Consider the following 21939-nt stretch of genomic DNA (forward strand, 5'->3'; position numbering starts at 1 on the left):
CCAAAATTTTTATGTGAAATCTCTCTTATTTGTGAAATCTTTCAATTTATAAATATTGGCACAAATTCACACTTTTGTAAAATATGGTGTGGGCCCTTGCTCTATAAGCCAAACACATGTCTGCAGGCCAAAGAAAGCCTATGGGCCACCAGTACACAACCCATGCCCTGAACTACCTTACACTTGTATGAACTACCTTACGCTTGTATGAACTTGACATATTTTGTTTTGACATTTATTAAGGGATAATAATGATGATAATGCTTCCAGCTGTCTGCCTTGATTAATATTTCACTTTAGCATATTAGTTGTATAAACATTGGATTTTGTGTAGGAGGAAAGAAAAGAATAAGACTATTTTCTAAGATATATAGAGGATGTCTGATGTGTAAATGTATCAGAGACTTGGTATAATTTTTTCTTAGAGAAATTTTGTTCTCAATCCCTTTCTTTTTTGGTTGTAGGTTTTTCTCTTTCATCACTGCCACCCCCTTCTGGCCTGCAGAATTTCTGCTGAAAAATCAGCTGAGAACTTTATGGGGATTCCGTTGTATGTTATTTTTTGCTTTTCCCTTGCTGCTTTTAATATTTTTCCTTTGGATTTAATTTTTGTTAGTTTGATTAATATGTGTCTTGGTGTGTTTCTCCTAGGGTTTATCCTGCATGGCACTCTCTGCACTTCCTGGCTTGGGTGATTATTTCCTTTCCCTTGTTAGGGAAGTTTTCCACTATAATCTCTTCAGATATTTTCTCAGACACTTTCTTTTTCTCTTTTTCTTCTGGGACCCCTATAGTTCGAATGTTGGTGCATTTAGTGCTGTCCCAGAAGTCTCTGCGATTGTCTTCAGTTCTTTTCATTATTTTTTCTTTATTCTGCTCCTCGGCAGTTATTTCCACCATTTTGTCTTACAGCTCACTTATTCATTCTACTGCCTCAGTTATTCTCTTATTGATTTCTTCTAGTGTATTTTTCACTTCAGTTATTGTGTTGTTCATCTCTATTTGTTTGTTCTTTAGTTCTTCTAGACCTTTGTTAAACATTTCTTGTATTTTCTTAATCTGTGTCTCCATTCTATTTATGAGATTCTGGATCATCTTTACTATCATTACTCAATTCTTTTTCAGGTAGGTTGCCTATTTTTTTTCTTCATTTGTTTGGTCTTGTAGGTTTTTACTTCGCTTCTTCATCTGTGACATATTTTTTTGCTATCTCATTTTTTTTTTTTTTTGGATGAGTGGGATTGTGTTCCTGTCTTACTGGTTGTTTGGCCTGAGGCTTCCAACAATGGAGTTTGTAGGCTCTTGGGTAGAGCTGGGGGTCTTGGTGCCGAGGTGAGGACCTCTGGGGGACCTCACTCCAATGAATATTCCCTGGGGTCTGAGGTTCTCTGTTAATCCAGTGGTTCAGACTTGGAGCTCCCACTGCAGGAGCTTTGGCCAAACCCCCCCTCGCTTATGAACCAGGATCCTAAAAGCTATGTGGGGTGGCAAAAAAAAAAAAAAGGAGAAAAATAACAGAGTAAAAAATAAAATTAGACTAGGAAATGGTTCTCTTGGGGGTGCCTCCCATCTCGTTGGGCTTCAAGGTCCCCCACCAGTGTCCAGCAGGTACCCTAGTTGTGGGGAGACGCGAACTCCGCATCTTCCCACGCTGCCATCTTGACTCTGCCCTCAACACTATTCTTTCTTAGAATCCTCTCTGTTTTGTGCCTCCAAAAAGTCGTTTGAGTTAATACTACAACCCTGTCATTTGATCACTTTATTTTCTGTCTTCAAATTGCACATTAAGTAATTGCACAGCTTTTGCAAAATTCTATTGCATTTATCTTCAGACTAGTATAGTATAGAAAATAGGACCATTGCTCTATTCCATGCCCTATGTACCCGTCTGAACATTAATTATGAGTTTTACTTTTTATCATGTATTTTAGCTTAGATTTTTCTGCTAATGTTAATAAAGACTAATTCTTCAAAAACAGATACTGTAGTTTTGAAAGCGATAATTGCCAAATACGTAATGTAGGCTTATGGAGAATCTTTGGTAATATCAAAATAAATACATAAAATCCTTTTTATAAGGAAATGGGGCTTCCCTGGTGGCGCGCAGTGGTTGAGAATCTGCCTGCCAATGCTGGGGACATGGGTTCAATCCCTGGTCTGGGAAGATCCCATGTGCCGCGGAGCAACTGAGCCCGTGCACCACAACTACTGAGTCTGTGCTCTAGAGCCCATGAGCCACAACTACTGAGTCTGCGTGCTGCAACTACTGAACCCATGTGCCTAGAGCCCGTCATCCACAAAAAGAGAAGCCACCGCAATGAGAAGCCCATGCACTACAGCAAAGAGTAGCCCCCACTTGCCACAAATGGAGAAAGCCTGCGGGCGGGAACGAAGACCCAACACAGACAAAAATAAATAAATAAATTTAAAAAAATAAAAAATAAAGTAAGCAAATGAAGGCTAGAAAAAACTTACCTACTTGCAGTCCATTTAATTCACTTGCTTCTAGGGTTTAAGATGAGAGGAGAAAATAGGACTTTAAAAGTATAATCAATTTGTTAAATTAATGGTGTAAGTGATTACTGTTTTAGACTAAAGAGACACACACACTCCTACTCAGTCTCCTTTTCTTATTAATCCTGATTCTTCTGTCCTTGGGTATCTCTTCTGTCTGCATGTATTGCCTTAGAGATAACATGAAATTTCAGGGCTTTAGAATACCATCTGTATGCTGATAATCTCTACATGTGTATCTTCATCCCAGACTTCTCCCATAAACTCCAGACTCATGTCTCATGCAGCTTTCTACTTGGCATCTTCACTGGAATGTCTAATCAGCACTGCAAAATTAACATGTACAAATTGAACTCTGAAACTGCTTCCAGACCAACTCCTCACAATCTTCTCTATCTTAATAACAACTCCATCTTGCCACTTTCTCAGGGCACAGAGCGTCCATATCAGGACATCCTTTTGGCCCTTCCTTCAAAATACTTGCAAAATTTGATCACTTCCTAGATGTCTCACAGCTACCATCTTCCGTTAAGCTACCAATATTTCTTGCCTGAATTATTGCTACAGCCTCCTAATTGTCTCCTTGCTTCTACCCTTGCCCTTCTATAGTCAGTTCTCAAAATAGCAGCCAGAGTGATCCTTTTAAAACAGCTCAGATCACATCTCTCAAAACCTACCCATAAGCTTTCCATTTCAGTGTACATGTTAGAGTTTCTTCAGTGGCCTGGAAGACCCTATATAGTTTATCTTCAATTTTTTCTTCTTCTCACTCAGTTTGTTTCTCCTTGCTGTTCCTGGGACATCCTCTTGCCTCAGGGATTTTTCAGTTTCTGCACAGAGTGTTCTTTCCCAGATGTCTCTGCTCTACTTACCCTCTTACCTCCTTTAGATCTTTGCTCAAATGACAAATTCTCAGTAAGGACTTTTCTTGACTATTTTATTTTAAATGTGTACTCTCTAACCTGCTGGGTATTCATTAGCCATCCTTGTGGAGTTATTTTCCTCTATATCTTTTATAACTATATGCTCTTCTATTTACTTATTTATTTATTGTCTTTCTCTTCTAATAGAATGTAAACTCTGTGGGACTTGGTGTTTTTGTCTGGTTTGTTCACTGCTGTATCTTCAGTGTCTAAAAGCGTGTCTGGCTTATAGTGGGTACTAAATATTTGTTGATTTAATGAATAAAAATCTAGTACTTATCAATGCCAACCACACAATAGACTTTTAATAAATATTTAAATGAATGAATGAATGAGTGGTTAAATAATATAGTTGTTGGATCATCTTATTCTCTCCCAATCTCTCTGACTCTCTTCTAGCTTTCTTTTTTTTTAGCTTTTTTTTTTTGTTTTAAATGGAGGTTTGTCGTCATATTTATATAAGTTTCAGGTGCACAACATAGTGATTCACAATTTTTAAAAGTTATATTCCATTTGTAGTTATTATAAATTATTGGCTATAGTCCCTGTGTTATATAATACATCTTTGTAGCTAATTATTTAATACATAGTACTTTGTACCTCTTAATCTCCTACCCCATTGTGCCCCTTCCCCCCTGCCTCGCCCCACTGGTAACCACTAGTTTGTTCTCTGTATCCGTGAGTGTGTTTCTTTTTTGTTATATTCACTAGTTTGTTGAGGAACTGACTTCCGTCTGACTTCCGTCTGGCAACCATGAAATAGACCAACTGGGGATCTGTATTCTCATTATGATATGATGTATAATTCTATAGTTATATGCTGTAACTCCAGTAGTCTCTTTGCTTTGGTTTTCTAGTTTTCTATACTGAAAGAGTACCACTTAAAATAGCCCTTTATCATCAGTTAGTTTAAGAGCCTCTAATTGCTAGAAATCAAGGATGAGCATGATAAAGAAGTACTCAACTGGCTGATCTCTGATTCAAAGGGAAAGTCTGACATTGATTGCTCCTCTTTTAGAATTAATATCAAGATGATCATAGGAGTTATTGGAATTGAGAGGTAAAGTTTTTTTTTGTTTTTTTTGTTTTTGTTTGTTTGTTTGTTTTTGTGGTATGCGGGCCTCTCACTGTTGTGGCCTCTCCCGTTGCGGAGCACAGGCTCCGGACGCGCAGGCTCAGTGGCCATGGCTCACGGGCCCAGCCACTCCGTGGCATGTGGGATCTTCCCGGACCGGGGCACGAACCCGTGTCCCCTGCATTGGCAGGCAGACTCTCAACCACTGCGCCACCAGGGAAGCCTGAGAGGTGAAGTTTTATCTGAAGATGTTTAAAGCAATAATTCTTTAACATTATTGTGTATGAGAATTACCAGGGGACCCATGGATTCCTGAATACACACTGAAAGAAAGTCAGTTTTTGCACTATGTAAGCAAATGTACATGTGTACCAGTCGTTTTGAAACACGTCACAAGGACTGCATCACTCAGCCAATGAGACCTTTAGGCACGAAGTCCTTCCTGACTTTTCTCCATCTGCTCACATGCTTCTTTCCCTTTGACTTCAGTGGACCTGATGAAACATCTGAAGGTTAATCAATTCCTTTGTGACCTTGCCTACTGATCACCCACCTCCTCCTGTACCTTCAACCTCTTTACTGGCTCTTTCCCTCAGTGTATACACAGAGTCCCTTATATATTTAAAATCAAAGTAAACATTATCCACCCTCACCTTCAGATTTATCCTCCTAACTTTACTCCTGTTACCAACCAAGTTTCAAAAATTAATCAGCACTTACAATTCAGCATCAATTTGCTTCCTCTCCTACTTGACTAAAGTTTCTTTGCGTAAAGTTACCTATGACATCCAGAGAGCCAAATATGTATGCTGTCATATTGCATGACTTCTCTATGTTGTTTGAGAATGATAAAGATGAATAGCAATTATTGATATTCTCTATCAGGTCCTGAACTGTATGTATCTCTTTTAATTCTTGCCAATTTCCCATAAGATAGGAACTGTTAATAACTTGCTTTAAGAAGAAGACTGAGCCTAGAAATATTAATTTGCCAGAAGTCACAGAGTTAGTGATCTGAACCTGGGCAACGTGGCACAAAACTCCACATTCTTAGTCTTGCGTTCTACCAATATCCTGTTTGAAACTTCTCTTTCATCCTCTCTAACATAATAATCTTATGGTTTTCTTCTTATTTCTCTGGCTTTTCCTTTGCAGGTGCCTTTGCAGACTCTTTTCCCTCCTCTAACTTTTAAATGCCTTTTTAGTGCTTCTGTACTTTACTTTTACTTTAGTCTCTGTACTTTACTTTTTTGTTGTTGTTGTTGTTGCGGAGCACAGGCTCCGGACGCGCAGGCTCAGCGGCCATGGCTCACGGGCCCAGCCGCTCCGCGGCATGTGGAATCCTCCCTGACCGGGGCACGAACCCATATCCCCTGCATCGGCAGGTGGACTCTCAACAACTGCGCCACCAGGGAAGCCAACTTTTTTTCTTTATATGCTCTTCCTGAGTGACTTTATCCAAACTCATGATTTTGTTCATCCTTTACATACTAATCACTTCCAAATCTATAGTTCAAGACCTCTATTAGTTCCACTCTATAATTAAAATGAGCCTTTAAAAATTCAAATTTTGTCACTTTATGCCTCACCCTGAAATTTGTCAATGCCTCTACATAGGTTTCAGTATAAAATTCAAACTTCTTAGCAAATCACAAAAACACCTTACATGATCTGGCACCTACTCACTGCTATAGCCTCATCTCTAGTCTCCCCTCCCCCTTCTCTAGATAATCTACAGAATTTGAACACTTCCTACTGTTTCATATCTCAGTTTTCAGGTTTACAGGTATTCCTTTGCCTGGAAGACCTTAACTCTAACTCTTCTGTATCCTCTTCATCTGCCTTCCTCCTCTTTTTGAGACTTGAAACAAAGATTAATTTGAGAGATTAAGAATGAATAAGCAACAGTTCTTATTGACAAGACTAAGGCAAAAGAAAGGAAAAGAGAAGTCAAAGAAGAGGGACTTTGAGCCTGATAGCTATAGGAATAGTAGTTGCATTAATCTGTTTGGAATAGTGAGAGTGGCTGATTTGGAGGAAAATATTGTGGTTTTTTTTTTTTTTTGGCCACGCGGCTTGGGGGATCTCAGTCTGACCAGGGATTGAACCCGGGTCATGGCAGTGAAAGCCCGGAATCCTAACCACTAGGCCACCAGGGAGCTCCCTAGATGTATTGAATTTGATACAAGAGGACAGTATCTACCCAGGCAAGAAAGTACAATACGTAGTTAAATTTAAAAATCTAGAATTTGGAACAAGGCTTTCTCAAGGCTGGAGATAGATTTAGGAATAATCTGCCCTAAGGTGATTAGGTGAAGTCTTGGCAGTGGATGCATTCTCCAATAAAAACTGGATATAGAGAATACTTCTAGCTTTATGAGAGTAGGTGGAGATTATATGAGTTACAATTAATTTTGATGTTGAGTGGCATTGATTAGAGTTAAAAGAGATAATGTGATGTAATCTGAAATTAAACCCAGAATTTTGACAAGTGAATTGTAGAGGGGAGTGCATTATTCCAGTTGTTCTAATCTGTAATATATTAATATTCAATTTGAATAATTTATCCAAAGTGATTTTACCATTATTTGTCTATAAGCCAGAATTCTTTTATCTTCTCATGTAAAAAGGACTCCTTTGCTTTTGCATGTTAATCATTCTTATTTATAACAGTTGCACAAGAGTACCTTATAGTTAATTAAAATAAAAATTAGATATGAATACTATACTTTGAAAAACACATCTTTTTTTTTTTTTTTTTTTTTTTACGGTACGCGGGCCTCTCACTGCTGTGGCCTCTCCCATTGTGGAGCACAGGCTCAGGACGTGCAGGCTCAGAGGCCATGGCTCATGGGCCCAGCCGCTCCGCGGCATGTGGGATCTTCCCGGACCAAGGCACGAACCCGTGTCCCCTGCATCCGCAGGTGGACTCTCAACCACTGCGCCACCAGGGAAGCCCAAAAAACACACTTTATAGATTTAGTTGGAGTGCCACAAAATAAGGGAGTGGCCCAAACCACATGGTTTGTAATTCGGTTCATGAGTTCTTGCAAGTCATGTCATTACTTAAATCACAAGCAATAATCTAATTTAGTTGTCACAATTATATTAGATAAAATTTAAATGGCAAAATGAATAGCAATATTCAGTATGAATATCTGTTGTGTCACTGCTTATTATTTTTAGATTTTGGTTTTAGATTTATTGAATTTATTGTTTAGGTATAAAAAGTAGATGTTTTACACAGCATTTCCATTTTTAAAATATTTCAGAATGGAAATTGGTAATATCAAAATCACTTTTAGAACAGAGCAGTTTGAGTAGAATTTTGGCTGTCTCCAAATATCAGGTTGAAATTACTCTTGTAATTACTGGAGCATGCCTAGGTTTGTTATGCTTCATCTGTGACTTGTGAAGTTATTGGGGCTTTTACTCTTTTCATTGATTTTTGTCTAGAGTCAGAGTTGATTTGTCCACATTAATACAGAACGACACCTACTACCTTATTTCACTACACTATAAATTTACCCCCAAATTTTTAGGTTTAGAAGATTTGTATAGGTTTGTAAGAAAGGACAAGAGAATAAGACAAACATCACTTTCTCCTTCAATATTCAACTTTTAGTATTGGGTTGGCCACAAAGTTCATTCACGTTTTCCCATAACATCTTACAGAAAAACCTGAATGAACTTTTTGGCCAACCCAGTATTTGCCAGGTGGGTAGTGTTTGTTGCCTTCTGCCTTCTAACACCTCTAATAGCTGGCTTCTTGCTTCTCAGTTAGATCATAACTGTAGAAGTATTGCCTGATCTTGAGAATGCTAAATGGTAGAAAATCAGGAAAGTAGCAAGAGCCTCTTTAAGAGACTGTCACTGTTTGTCTTGCTTATGCTAGTTACTTCACTTCTGAGTTGAGTGAGCTTTGGTCAACTTTTCTGGACCATCTAACATTACATCCCAAACAGTATATGACACAGGCAGCTCAGTGCAAATTGCTTTGTCAATTAAAACATGAAGTAAGAAGTTTGTAAAAACCTTGATGTCTAGAAAGACAAGATTAATTTACTCAGAATGTCTCTTACAAGATCCACTTTAATGGTCTGAAAGCATTATCCTCAAATCTTCAGGAGTATAATAAGGGGACTGACTTTGTTACCTTTTCTTCAAAATCTATACCCAGGTTGTATTAGTTTTCTATTGTTGTATAATAAATTACCACAAGGTTAGTAGCTTCAGACAATGCATTTATTTTCTTACAGTTCCTGTGGGTCAGGAGTCCAGGTACAGGTTAACTGGGTCCCCTGCTCATGGTCACACCAGGCTGAAATCTCTTCTGAAGCTTGGAGGTCATCTTCTAAGCCCACTGGTTGTTTGGCAGGATTCAATTCCTTGTAGCTGTAGGTCTAAGTTTATCATTTTCTTGCTGGCTGCCAGCTTGGATCTGCTCTCTGCTCAACAGTGTTACCATGAGGTCCTTGCCATGTGGTCCCCTCCATAGGCAGTTGACAGCATGGTTGTTTGCATCGTCAGGGCCAGCAGGGGAAATCTCCCTGTCTTTGAATCTCTTTCCAGTCTGCCCCAACAGAGTCTTCTATATCATAACCTAATCAAGTCGGCTGCTATTGCTTGGTATTTGTTGGTCCCACCCATACGCAAGGAAAGAAGATTATACAGGTCTGGTATACCGGTGGGGAGGGGGGGGTGGGGAGGCATGAATTTCAGGAGCCATATCAGGATTCTGCCTACCATAGTCTTTCCTCTGGCCCTCAGATTTTCATGCCCTCTGACCCCATACACACACAAGCAAAATACATCCCCTCCCACAGTTCCCAGAGTTCTCATCCTATTAAGGCATCAGCTCAAAGTCCAAGGGCACATCTAAATCATCTACATTAGGTTTAGATGAGGCTCCTATGTGTTATTTATCTGTGAACCTGTAAAACTAAGGAGACTATCCCAACATTCCCAACATAAAATGGTGGTACAAGCATGGAATAACCATTGTAGACATTCTCGTTCAAAAAGGAGAAGGGCAGAATGGAAAGTCAAAAAGCAGTCACTTGGTCCATCACAGTTCTGAGATTCAGATTGGCAGATGCCAGGTGGAGTTTTTTTGGTTAGGTTTCAAAGCCTGGGAATAATCCTTCATGGCTCTCAACTCTGCCCTCTGAGTCTCCATTCTGCCTTCTGAATCATTCTTCCTTTTTCTAGGATGGTAGCATATGTTTGCAGCTGAGTGGTTTTAACTAGCCTTATTCCTGACTATAGAATTGAGGCCACCTCCGACAGCCTCTTTCAATTTTATACTCTTCCTCTTTTAGTCCAACCTGGCAGTGCTTATGCTGAAAGAATTTTCTCAGGAACTCTGGCTTTTATGTGGGTTTCACAGGGATTCACTATATTAGACAAAAGCTACACCTGCAAATTTTTTTTTCAAAATAATGCTTTTTCTGTCTTTGCCTCCTGCTGAGGTGGCTAAGGGACAACTCTAGAGCTTACCAGAGACCCTTAAAATCTTGAAAGGGCCCTTCATGTGACTGAATCCTCTGACCTTTTGATCTTTCTGAAATTTTAGCAGCGGGTCTTTTTTCTTTTTTTTTTGTCTATTGAATTTTTGGCAACCATTTCTGACTTTTAGCATCTTTTGCTATCTGGAGAGGCTGGGCATTTTCAGAATCATCTAGTCCTGGTTCCTTCCTCTTTAATAGGACTTTTCTCAATTTATCTCTCTCTTCTTGCATTTTACTATGAGGAGCAAGAGTAAACCAGACAACACATTTAACACCTCACCTGGAAATCTCCTTCCCATATGCCCAGTTTTGCCACTTGTAAGTTCTGCTTTCCGTATAACTGCAGGACACAATGTCACCAAGTTTTCTTCCACTATTTAACCAAGGATTCCCCTTCTTCCAGTTTCCAATAACATGTTCCTTGTTTCCTTCTGAGCCCTCACCAACAGTATTCAAAGTCCAGATATCTACTAAAAATCTGTTCAAGGCAAGTTAGACTTTCTCAGAATTCCTTCAACTTTTGCTCACTACCTAATTCCAAAGCTGCTCCCACATTTTTCGTTCTTGTTATAGCCGAATCCCACTTTCAGTTACCACAAATTTAGCGCCTTAAAGCAACACACATGTATTATCTTGTACTTCTTGTTTGTCAGGATTCTGGGTACAGACAGATGGTCTGGTTCCCCTTTTCAGGATATCACCAGACTTAAATCAGGGTGTCAGCTGGGAATATGATATCATCTGAGGCTCAGCGTCCTATGCCAAAGTTCACTGGTTGTTGGTAGAACGTGCCTCGTGGTTGTAGGACCATTTTCTTGCTGGTAGTTGGCTGGGTACATCATCAGCACCTAGAGGCCACCCTCAGGTCGTTGTCATGTATCCCTCTGTATAGTCAGTTCACAACATGAAAGGGATGTTAAGGGTAATCTCAGAATTCTGCCTACCACATTAATTTGTTTATTACAATATAAAGGACAAATAAGATTTTTTCCTTGGACTTTTGTGCTTTGTACATATTTGTTTCCTTTAGTGGCTGCTTACTCTGAGACTTTTTTTAAAAAATGAAAGCTTCTTTCTTTCTTTTTTTTTTTTTTTGCGGTACGCAGGCCTCTCACTGTCATGGCCTTGCTTCTCCCGTTGCGGAGCACAGGCTCAGCAGCCATGGCTCACGGGCCCAGCCGCTCCGTGGCACGTGGGATCTTCCCGGACCGGGGCACAAACCCGTGTCCCCAGCATCGGCAGGTGGACTCTCAACCACTGCGCCACCAGGGAAGCCCCCTTTCTCCCTCCCTCCCTTCCATTTTTGGCTGTGTTGGGTCTTCGTTTCTGTGCGAGGGCTTTCTCTAGTTGCGGCGAGTGGGGGCCATTCTTCATCGTGGTGCGCGGGTGTCTCACTGTCGCGGCCTCTCCTGTTGCGGAGCACAGGCTCCAGACGCGCAGGCTCAGTAGTTGTGGCTCACGGGCCTAGTTGCTCCGTGGCATTTGGGATCTTCCCAGAACAGGGCTCGAACCCGTGTCCCCTGCATTGGCAGGCAGATTCTCAACAACTGCGCCACCAGGGAAGCCCACTCTGAGACATTTTAATCTAGATTTCTTGAAGAACAACAACCATAAGTATTCTAAAGCAATGATCTTAACAAAAGTCAGTGGGTGGGGAGGAGGAGTGATATAGAAAGACAATACTCAAAACCAAAGTTCTGTCAATACCATTTCATTGTTTTCTGTTAGTACCTCACAGTTGGTGAGGAAAAATATAACACATGTGAAATTAGGGATTTTCCCCTCCATTTACTTTTCTCCTAAGTTTAAATGATACAGAGTAAGATTAAAGAATTCCAGAATTTTTCTTCTGGTTTTTTGAAGCTGTCCTTTGAAAAGCAGGGAATAGGCATATATGATTTCTATTTAGATAAGTAGTTGACCTGAGCCAGAGGCCCAGAAAGGCAATTTATTTATTTATTTATTTATTTATTTTTTTTGTGGTACGCGGGCCTCTCACTGTCGTGGCCTCTCCCGTTGCGGAGCACAGGCTCCGGACGCGCAGGCTCAGCGGCCATGGCTCACGGGCCCAGTCGCTCCGCGGCATGTGGGATCTTCCCGGACCGGGGCACGAACCCGTGTCCCCTGCATCGGCAGGCGGATTCTCAACCACTGCGCCACCAGGGAAGCCCAGAAAGGCAATTTAGACTTGTGTTTGTTTTAGTTTCTCTTCTCACTGGTAAAAGTATAACGGAAAAGTTGACAAATATTAAGCATTGCTCCAACTTCAATAAAGATATTTGTTCACATGCTATTTTCTACCTTGAGGCAATGTTCAATTAAAATTTCACTGACTTTTATCTCTTTTTTTCCTTAAAATCCCAATTCTTTCTTAGGCTTTTCTAACTATACTAGACAATAATATTTTTTCTCTACTACTTATCTGTACCTACCCTCCTAATGGAAAAGAAATGTTAGTGTTTTTTTAAAAATTAGATTAGCTTTTAGTCTTCAAGAACTCTAAGTGCTTTTATTTCTACTTTGTATACATCTGTCTTGATGTTGACCATTTTTGGATCAACAGATAAAAGGTAGAAATAATTTCACATTATTTAAAATGTCCTGTAATTATTGTAATTATCATTTCAGTTTTAAATGCTTTAGGAAATTAGAAGTTAAGAGAAAAGATATGGCTATCTTGAATAATGGTTTTTAAAAAATGATTGCGTTATCAAGCTACACATTCTAACTTTAGTAACATAAGTTACATGGCATCTTAGATACGCTTTGGCTGTTTAAGGAGGGAAGATCTCAGACCTTTGCCATGTATTTTGATTTCTTTAGTCTTATAGATTTTTATTTTAATGGGAGAAATTAACTTTTAGAAAACTTTTTTTCTTTTTAAAGCATATGATACCTCATGTTGGGGCTTCACAGGACAAAGAAAAGGAATGCTGTCTGGCTTTGATCAGGTTTAGTTAGTTTGTTTGTTTTCTCTTTTTAACAGCTTTATTGAGGAATAATTGACATATAATAAGCTGTACATATTGTGTACAACTGGATGAGTTTTGACATATGTATGCACCTGCGAACCATCATCACAGTCAAGATAACGAATATATCTATTATCCCCAAATGTTTTCTCATGCCCCCTTGTAATCAACTCCCATCTGCCTCTCCATAGGTCAATGCCATCCTCAGGCAACTGAGCTATTTTTTGTAACTGTATTTGGCATTTTTTATAATTTTGTACAAATGTAATCATAAAGCATATACTCCCTCTCTCTCTCTCTCTCTTTTTTTTTGATCTAGCTTCCTTTACTCAGTAATTATTTTGAGATTCATGTTGTTGCATGTATCAATAATAGTTCATTCCTTTTATTGCTGACTAATATTCCATTGTGAGAATATACTAAAATAAGTTTATCCATTCACTTGTTGATAGACATTTGCTTGTTTCCAGTTTTCGGAAGTTACATATAAAGCTGATATGAACATTTGTATATGTCTTTTTTTTTTTTTTTTTTTTAGAAATGGAAAATTTTATTTGAGCCAAATTTGAGGATTATAACCTGGGAGGAGCATCTCAGAAAGCTCTGAGAAGTGTTCCCTGTATGAGTCTTTGTGTAGATATAAGTTTTAATTTCTTTTGGGTAAATACTTAGAAGTGGAATGGCCAGATCATCTGGTAGGCTTATATTTAACTTTTTATGAAACTGTCAGTTTCCCAAAGGGTACGATTTTACATTCCCATTAGTAATGTATGAGCGTTTTAGTTCCTCTACATTCTTGACTACACTTAGTATGGTCAGTCTTTTACATTTTAGTAATTCTGATAGCTATGTGGCAGTATCTCATTTTAATTTTCATTTTCCTAACGACTGTTGAAGTTGAGCATCTTTTCACGTGCTCATTTGCTATCCCTGTGTTTTCTTTAATGAAATACCTATTCAAATCATTTACCCATTTGATAAAAAAATTTTGCATTGTTTGTTTTCCTATTACTGAGTTTTGACAGTACTTTATATATTCTGGATATAAATCCTTTATCAGTTATGTGATCTGTAAATATTTTCCTTTAATTTGTGGCTTTTCTTTTTATTCTTTGAGCAGTTATTTTCAAAGAGCAGAGGTTTTAATTTTGATGAAGTCTTAACCATTTTTTAAATTTTACGGTTCACACAGTCGATGTTGTATCTAAGAAAAATTTGTGTCATCCAGGATCACAATGGTTTTCTCCTAACTTAAAAAAAAATGGTATCCAAGGTATTCCTGTATATAGAAAAGCTTACTGAAAATTATTTTTAAATGAATATTATTAAATTACAAATTCTAAAACCTAGTTCTTAAGTTTCTAAGGTCAATTATTTTACTTGTAGAAAAGATTGATAGTCACTTTTAAGGGACCTTTTGATTGAGTGTATAATCCCATTGTTCAAACTATTAATTAAAATCCTTTAACTGTTTTAAACTACATTCATACAATTAAAAGTTGACTTCTTTGTGCTTCCACTGCAGGGGGCACAGGTTCAATCCCTGGTCAGGGGAACCAAGATCCCACATGCTGTGTGGTATGGCTAAAAAAAAAATCTTCCTGAGTACTTAAATAAGTCTCTAATGAATGAAGACTTATAAGTATGCTAAGACTTAAGTTCTCTTATATGTTCCAGTGGTATTTCATACAAGCCTGAACTCATTTTCTCAATTACATTATTTAAATTGGAATCACAAGGCAAATCTGTTATTCTAACTGACCTATTTCTCTTAAACTTTATAAACAGCTAAAATACCAAATATGTACAATTCTTTAACTTAAAAAAATACTAATATATGGGCTTGCTTCTCTTAAACTTTTATAAAATTCATTGTAAATCATCCCGGGTTAAAGATGCTTGTAATTTTGGGGATTGCTTTCCCAACTCATTATGATTTCTTAATGACCAGAGATGTCTTTAGCCAGGATGATGAGTGTGTCTTTGCCCCAGACTCGTGGCACACATAGAGCTCTATTTTATAGTTGCTTTGTTCTTGAAACAGGGTACGCTTATAGTCCTATTTCTATCGAATCTATTTTAACATTCCTAATTCATTAGTCTACCCACAGATGGGTCATGGTATCATTTGATTGGATTCAGTTAAACTGTTTACTGTTTCATTCTTTTTGGAATCACTTTTATGTGCTTCCTATTTGCAAGTGCCACAAATCCTTTAGGATTAAAATGACATCTGTTAGAATCCTTTTGTGTTTTTATCTGACTCTGTGGGCACAGTTTTAAGGTCATGACATAATACCTATGTTAACCAAAAACATAATAATGATTCTGGTTATGTAATATAATTATTCTTATTTGAAAGTCTTTCCAAAAGTGTAGTTATCATGTACCCTACCACTTTCAAGGAAATAAAAGTGAATAATATGGTTATGTTTATTGTAAAGCAGGACCTTAGTGACAGTAAAATAACGCCAGTCATATATCTACACTCCAAGTTATCTAGTACTGTGTCTAAAGGAAACAACTGAAGTAATAAACTCTAGAATTTTCATAACTGTTCGCTCATCTAATGGTTGAATTCAAGCTTTTTTATTTTTTTCTCCACTTTCTTTTTGTTGCATCTCTCTTCCACTTCTGCATTTCTTTTGTTCCCTTCTTTTTCCTTTCAGATCTACTGATCTGGAGAGCTATAGTAAAGGTGAATAAAAATAACAGAGAGAGAGAGATGATGATAGGCAATTACCAAACTTGGTGATGGTAGACAATTTATAAGGTATAGGTATGTTGTTACTTGTTTCAGTTTTAGAAAGCTGCTTTAACATTACATTGTCTTGAGATTGGGTGGTTAGGGGGTTGAGGCAGTTTTTAAAAATCTTAAACCTCTTTTCTAGCAAAGTTATACATATAAAATGTCTAATCTCTTCTGTTAGCTAGATGATATTGCTTTTAAAAACAGATGTGCCGTCTATGTTTTGGTGGTCTAACAAGTTCCAGCCAGAGATACATAGAGATCCTACACTAAGTAGGAAAAAAAATGTTTTAAATAAAAATTAAAAGAGGATTAATAACATAAATCAGACCTGACTGAATCAAGCAATAGAAGTGTAATTAGTAATCTTTTGTCTACAGAACAGTCAAATGCGGAAAAAATTCTATTGTGTTGAAGTTACTTTTACTTTTTCATTTTCTTACTCATAGGAAAAATTTATTTTAAAAACCAATCTCTTTAAAAAAAGTGAAAACCAGTATCTTAAGATTTAACACTTTGTGTGTGTGAATGTAGCATTTGCTTTATAATAGATAATCATAAGCATCTTACTGTGCCCATCACTTTTCTTTCTTTCTGCCCTCCTTCTTTCTCTCCCCCCTTCCCTCCCTCCTTCCTCTCTTTCTCTCTTTCTCTTTTCCTTCTTTCTCCTTCATGTGGGAAAGTTATTCTCTTGCCTCTATAAGAAAACTCAAGTCCAAAATTCTCTCCTTATTCTTTGACAGTAATAACTACAATCACATTTCAAATACAATGTCAATTCCATAAATAAAAGTGCCTAGTCAATATATTAAGCACCATTTCAGTCGTCATTCAAAACCAAAACGCATCCCTTCCCCAGCTAGGATTAACAGTAAGTAGGAGGCAGTGTGGTTGGCTTCTCTTTTTATTGCTTACCTCTTCCATTTGCAAGTTGCTATATTGGACTGCTTCAGGATTTAAACTGGTGGCAGGAAGAAAGGTAGAGAAGCAAACAATTTTTTACCTGACTCTTGTTATAACATTGCTTCACTGTCTTTGAGCTTGTTATATGCTTAAGGCTGACCCTTTCTTTTGTGTGTACTTTTATGGGTTCTTCAGAGTCCTTCACTGGAACTATACTTCCTGTGATACTTCAAAAAAAATTTTCCTCCCACTAGCCAACACCTAATTATTCTTCCTCCTCCTTCTCTTCTCCCTCCCCTTGTACTTCCTCTTCTTCCCCCTCCACCTCCCCTCACTTCCTCCTCCTTCTGGTTAGTACTGTGGTAGCCTCAGGTGGTACTTTGGAGAGAGTTTTTTAAACAGCTTTATTGAGATATACTTGACATACCGTAAAATTTACCCTTTTAAAATATACCTTTAGAGCAGGGGTCCCTAACCCCTAGCCACAGTAGCGGTCTGTGGCCTGTTAGGAACCGGGCCACACAGCAGGAGGTGAGCAGTTGGGCGAGCAAGTGAAGCTTCATCTGTACTTACAGCTGCTCCCCATCGCTCTCATTACCGCCTGAGATCCACCTCCTGTCATATCATCGACAGTGTTAGATTCTCATAGGAGCGCGAACGTTACTGTGAACTGCGTGTGTGAGGCATCTAGGTTGCGCGCTCCTTATGAGAATCTAATGCCCGATGATCTGAGGTGGACCTGAGGGGGTGATGCTAGTGCTGGGGAGCGGCTGCAGATACAGATTATCATTAGCAGAGGGTTTGACTGGACAGAGACCATAATAAATCAATCGCTTGCAGACTCGTATCAAAACCCTATCAGTGAGTGGCAAGTGACAATTAAGCTGCATCTTACAGAGTAGACTGGACATAAGCAACACACTTCGGGTGTCACTGTCTCCCATCAGACCCCAGATGGGACCATCTAGTTGCAGGAAAACAAGCTCAGGGCTCCCACTGATTCTGCATTATGGTGAGTTGTATAATGATTTCATTATATATTACAGTATAATAATAGAGATAAAGTGCACAATAAATGTAATGCGCTTGTATCGTCCTGAACCACCCCCCACCCCCCGCCCCCGGTCCGTGGAAAAACTGTCTTCCACAAAACTGGTCCCTGATGCCAAAAAGGTTGGGGACCACTGCTTTAGAGTTCTGCTGCCATCACCACAATCTAAATTTGGGGACATTTTCACCTTCTGGGTAGGATTTCATTAACTCCAGGCTGTGTGGCCCTGCTCCTTGCCCACCTTACCCTCTGCCCCCGCCCAACCAATGGAAGAGTAGCTAGCTCCCAATACAGCATGCTTCCTCACTCCAACTCTGCCCTCTCCTCCCTTTGGCTGCTGCCTCAGAGTGATAGTCAAAGACTTTAGATCCCTAAAGTATCAGACATCAGTCTGTGGTGTCCTCCCTAAATTCCAGGGAATATATACCAAGCACTTTAAGGCACCTTGCCACACCCCTCCTGCTTTGGAGGAGGCATGAAAATCAGTACAACTCTCTTCAAAGAAATTCTCCTGATGCAATTTTCTCCCTACTCTTTATACTCCGTGTGTAGGCTTTAGAGCTGTCTAACCGGTTCTCATCTCATTCATATTACTTCCGAAATTTGCTTACAGAGTAGTCTTTCTCACAAGTCACTTTGGTATCTGATTGCTAATAGTATCTTCTGTTAAAACTTCCAATTTAACATAGTGTTTTATGTAGAAGATTACTCAGATATTTTTCAGAAAGGAATGAAACTTCTGTTTTCTTTAATTTAATAACTGGGCTATTACAGTGTTATATAATACAGTACATGAGAAACTTAGAGAGTTGGGGGGAGTGGTCTGAATAATAATCTCTTCTTGTACAAGCTAAATAAAAACCCATTTGGCTTTTTCAAAGCAATATCTTATATCGTCCCTTTTAACTACTACATTCTGCATTTAAGGCAGACTTTAAGAATAAAATGCTCTAGTAGACATTTGAAAAGGAAAGCAACAGGACAAGCCTGCCCTCATTTGTAGAGCTGTAGTTGCTTTTTTTTTTCCATCTGTGTTAAAGTACCATAAATGTAAATTAAAAGAAAATATCAGCTTTTCTTTTAATTAAATATTTTTAGCTTACTAAACAAAATCGACTTTTATCTGAAAGATGTTTTTATAGGTTAATTTTAAAATTTAATGAAGGATATAATTACAGAAAATAAGTATTTAACATTTTCTTCCCCTTCTAGTTTCTTTTCCAAACCCACTGCTTCTGCCTATATATATATTATTCTTAAATTAGTTTGGTTAATGTAAAAATCTTAGTAATCACTACAAAGAGCAATTTTCTTTTCAAGGAGGGTTAATTTAGGAAAATTTATATAGGAGGATTTTGACTAGCTGCATTTCCCTTCCAAAATTTAAATAGGATTATTGATCCCCATAGAAAATCTTAAATTTTATCAATATATCACCTACTTAATTGAATGCTTTAAAAAAAAAAAAAAAGCTGACCCTACAGAAATGTCACCACAGAGGCACCTTTCTGACTTTTTATTTTTTATTATTATTATTTTTAAAAAATAAATTTATTTATTTATTTTTGGCTGCATTGGGTTCGAACCCATGTCCCCCGCATTGGCAGGCAGATTCTTAACCACTGTGCCACCAGGGAAGTACCCTGACTTTTTATTAATTCAACTTCAATAACATCTTAGATTACAAAGCATGTTTACATGCATAACTTCGTTCTTTGTCATAGCCACCTCAAAATGGCATTATTGTTACTATTATTATTATTCCTATGTCACAGATGGGAAATTGAAGTTTAGAGGTAAAATGACTTTCCCAGGGGCAAATGGTAAGTTGGCAGCAAAGCTGGGTCTCAAAATAGTTAATTTCATTCAGTGCAAAATTTATAGTTACAGTGTGTATATAGAAATGTAGAAATGAATTAGTGAATGGAAAAAATGTGTTCCATCTTATTCCCAACTTCTTCCACCATGGCTGTAGGGTCTCCTCTCTATTCTTTTTACCTAGGATGAATAGAATGGAACCTGGAAATTCAGTCGCTGCTTTGATTTAACTACCTGTACTTTGGTGTCTCTGGTACCCTGAGGTCTCTGTCTTCTCCCATGAAGTAGTCACCACCGCTATGGCTATTCTCCAATTCTATCTCTGAAGTTGACCCTATTGGGCTAGGGCAAGTGGTTGTTTTGAGAGTTCTTTAACTCCTTTACGCGTTGTGACTTTAAGCTGTAGGACTATATTATATTTACATTGAAGGCCATATTGAGAACTCAGGTGGGCAGGTACCTCATAGTCTCATTACTAATGCAGAACTTTCACTACTGCAAGTACAGTAAAGTGGCTGATTTGTAGACCATCTGTTACCCTTGTTTCCTAGGTAATATGCATGTGACGCTAGCTGAGGCCCTGGAGGTTCGGGGTGGACCACTGCAGGAGGAAGAGATATGGGCTGTATTAAATCAAAGTGCCGAAAGTCTCCAAGAATTATTCAGAAAAGGTAAGGCCTTTTGCGTGCGTGTGGGGATGTAGGGGTAGCTGAAAAGCAGCTAGGGTGGCAGACTATGGAAAGGAATGCTTTCTCTTATCTCTCTTAGGGCTGAAAAAGCTCTGATCTTGTTTGCCTTCATTGGAACATCTTCTGTGTGTCTGATACTATGCTAGGCACTGAAAATATAATGGTGATCAAAAGCAAAAACGTTCCCTGTCTTTCTGGAGCTTACAGTCCAGTGTGGAAGATAGCTATTAATAAAATATTTATGTAAACAAATGTAAAAAATGCAATCATGACAAGGGCTACCAGGGAGGTGAATCAGTTGACTCTTTGAGAACCCATAGTAGGAGGATTTGATCTGGTGAAGAGGATGGAAAAGAAGTCTTCCCTGTATAAGTCTCCCCTGAGCTAAGACCTGAAAAAGAAGAGAAGTTAACCAGGTAAGAGGGAGGGAAAAACATTCCTGGCAGAGAAAATTATATGCACATCCCTAGGATAATGCAAACTGACTAACTAGTTTGGTGCTTCCCTGCAAAGGTGGTTACCTGGTCCAAATGGTTGTGTAGCATTTTGGAGCTAGAAAAGTTAGAGAATCAGTCACCCTTTGGTTGTCTAAAAACATTTGCTATCATACTGAAAAGCTCGACATGAGGATGGTGTTTGCTATTCATACCACATGTCCAACACCTATTTAGCGTAGTAAAGAAACCACACTTCATCTAAAGGAAGAATTAAACTTTAAAATTGATTTGAATTAATTAATCAAGCACAATAAGCATGACAGAAATAAGGGAGGATTTGAAGGTAGTAAGAGTTCTCAAAGTGGGTCTCTGGATGAGTAGCGCCAGTATCACCTAAAACCTTGTTAGAAGTGCAGACACTTAAGCCCACCGTAGACCCACTGAATAAGAAACCCTAGGGGTGGAGGAGCAATTTGTGTTTTAACAAGTCTTTAAGGATATTCTGATGCATTTTAAAGTTTGAGAACCATTATACAATTGAATTGCTGAAGACCAGGAGCCATGGGAACCTTTTGGAAGGTGTAGAGGTGACCACTGATTAAGGAAAGTCTAGAGCACAAGGGAAGAGTGGGGATAGATGGTAGTGTTTTGATGTTGCTGCTGTTTTCTAATCCAGAGGCAGAAACCTAGATATTTGAAGATCTTTGATTAGAGTTCGGATTAATTTAAAGAAAACTTACTCATTTTATCTAATGCCACTTACCTAAAATCTAGTTATTTTAAGTAGACCTTGTTGTTTTATTTGCTTCATTTTAATTTTTCAGAGAATTTTCAGAAAGTATAGGCACTCTGGAGTACAGAGCAGGTAGCCATGCTGCAGAGGTGTTGTTGAAGGAAGGATATGTTGGTGGCATTATTACTCAGTTAATTAACAACAGTCAATATTTAAAAGGCATCTCCTTCTTGTGAGGTGTTGTGTGGAAGATGCCAGTAAGTAGAAGGTGTCACAGTTGCTTGCCCTTAAGGGATACACTCACATCAGTCAGATGCATATGAAAAGTTTACTACTTCAAAACAGTGTGCCCGGTGTATGAGAGAAACAGTAAGTGCTAGGGATGTTCAGAGGAGGGAGAGATAAATACCTTTCTTCATTATGCTAATAGCACGATCACTGCCCTGGCCATGACTCATAGAATATAAAGCGTTTTGCACACTGTGAGTACCTAAGTGTTTTCCTTCTTTCAAATTTTGTAATTTTAACAGAGATCGAATGTCTGAATGTTAAGTCCTTGTCATTG

At 38.4% G+C, this 21939-nt stretch overlaps 1 protein-coding gene across 12 annotated transcripts in view; it reads left to right on the forward strand.

The window, feature by feature from the left end:
- PTPN13 (protein tyrosine phosphatase non-receptor type 13) overlaps window positions 1-21939 on the forward strand; it is a 209904-nt gene that overhangs the window by 18141 nt on the left and 169824 nt on the right. For all 12 annotated transcript variants that reach the window (XM_059066385.2, XM_067036014.1, XM_059066378.2 and 9 more), the window contains exon 2: window positions 20067-20186. In XM_059066385.2, coding sequence (XP_058922368.1) covers window positions 20072-20186 — 115 coding nt within the window. In that variant the 5' untranslated portion in view covers window positions 20067-20071. The remainder of the gene's footprint in view (window positions 1-20066; window positions 20187-21939) is intronic.

This window comes from Kogia breviceps, chromosome 6 (assembly GCF_026419965.1).
Source record: "Kogia breviceps isolate mKogBre1 chromosome 6, mKogBre1 haplotype 1, whole genome shotgun sequence".
NCBI classification, from domain to species: Eukaryota; Metazoa; Chordata; class Mammalia; order Artiodactyla; family Physeteridae; genus Kogia; species Kogia breviceps.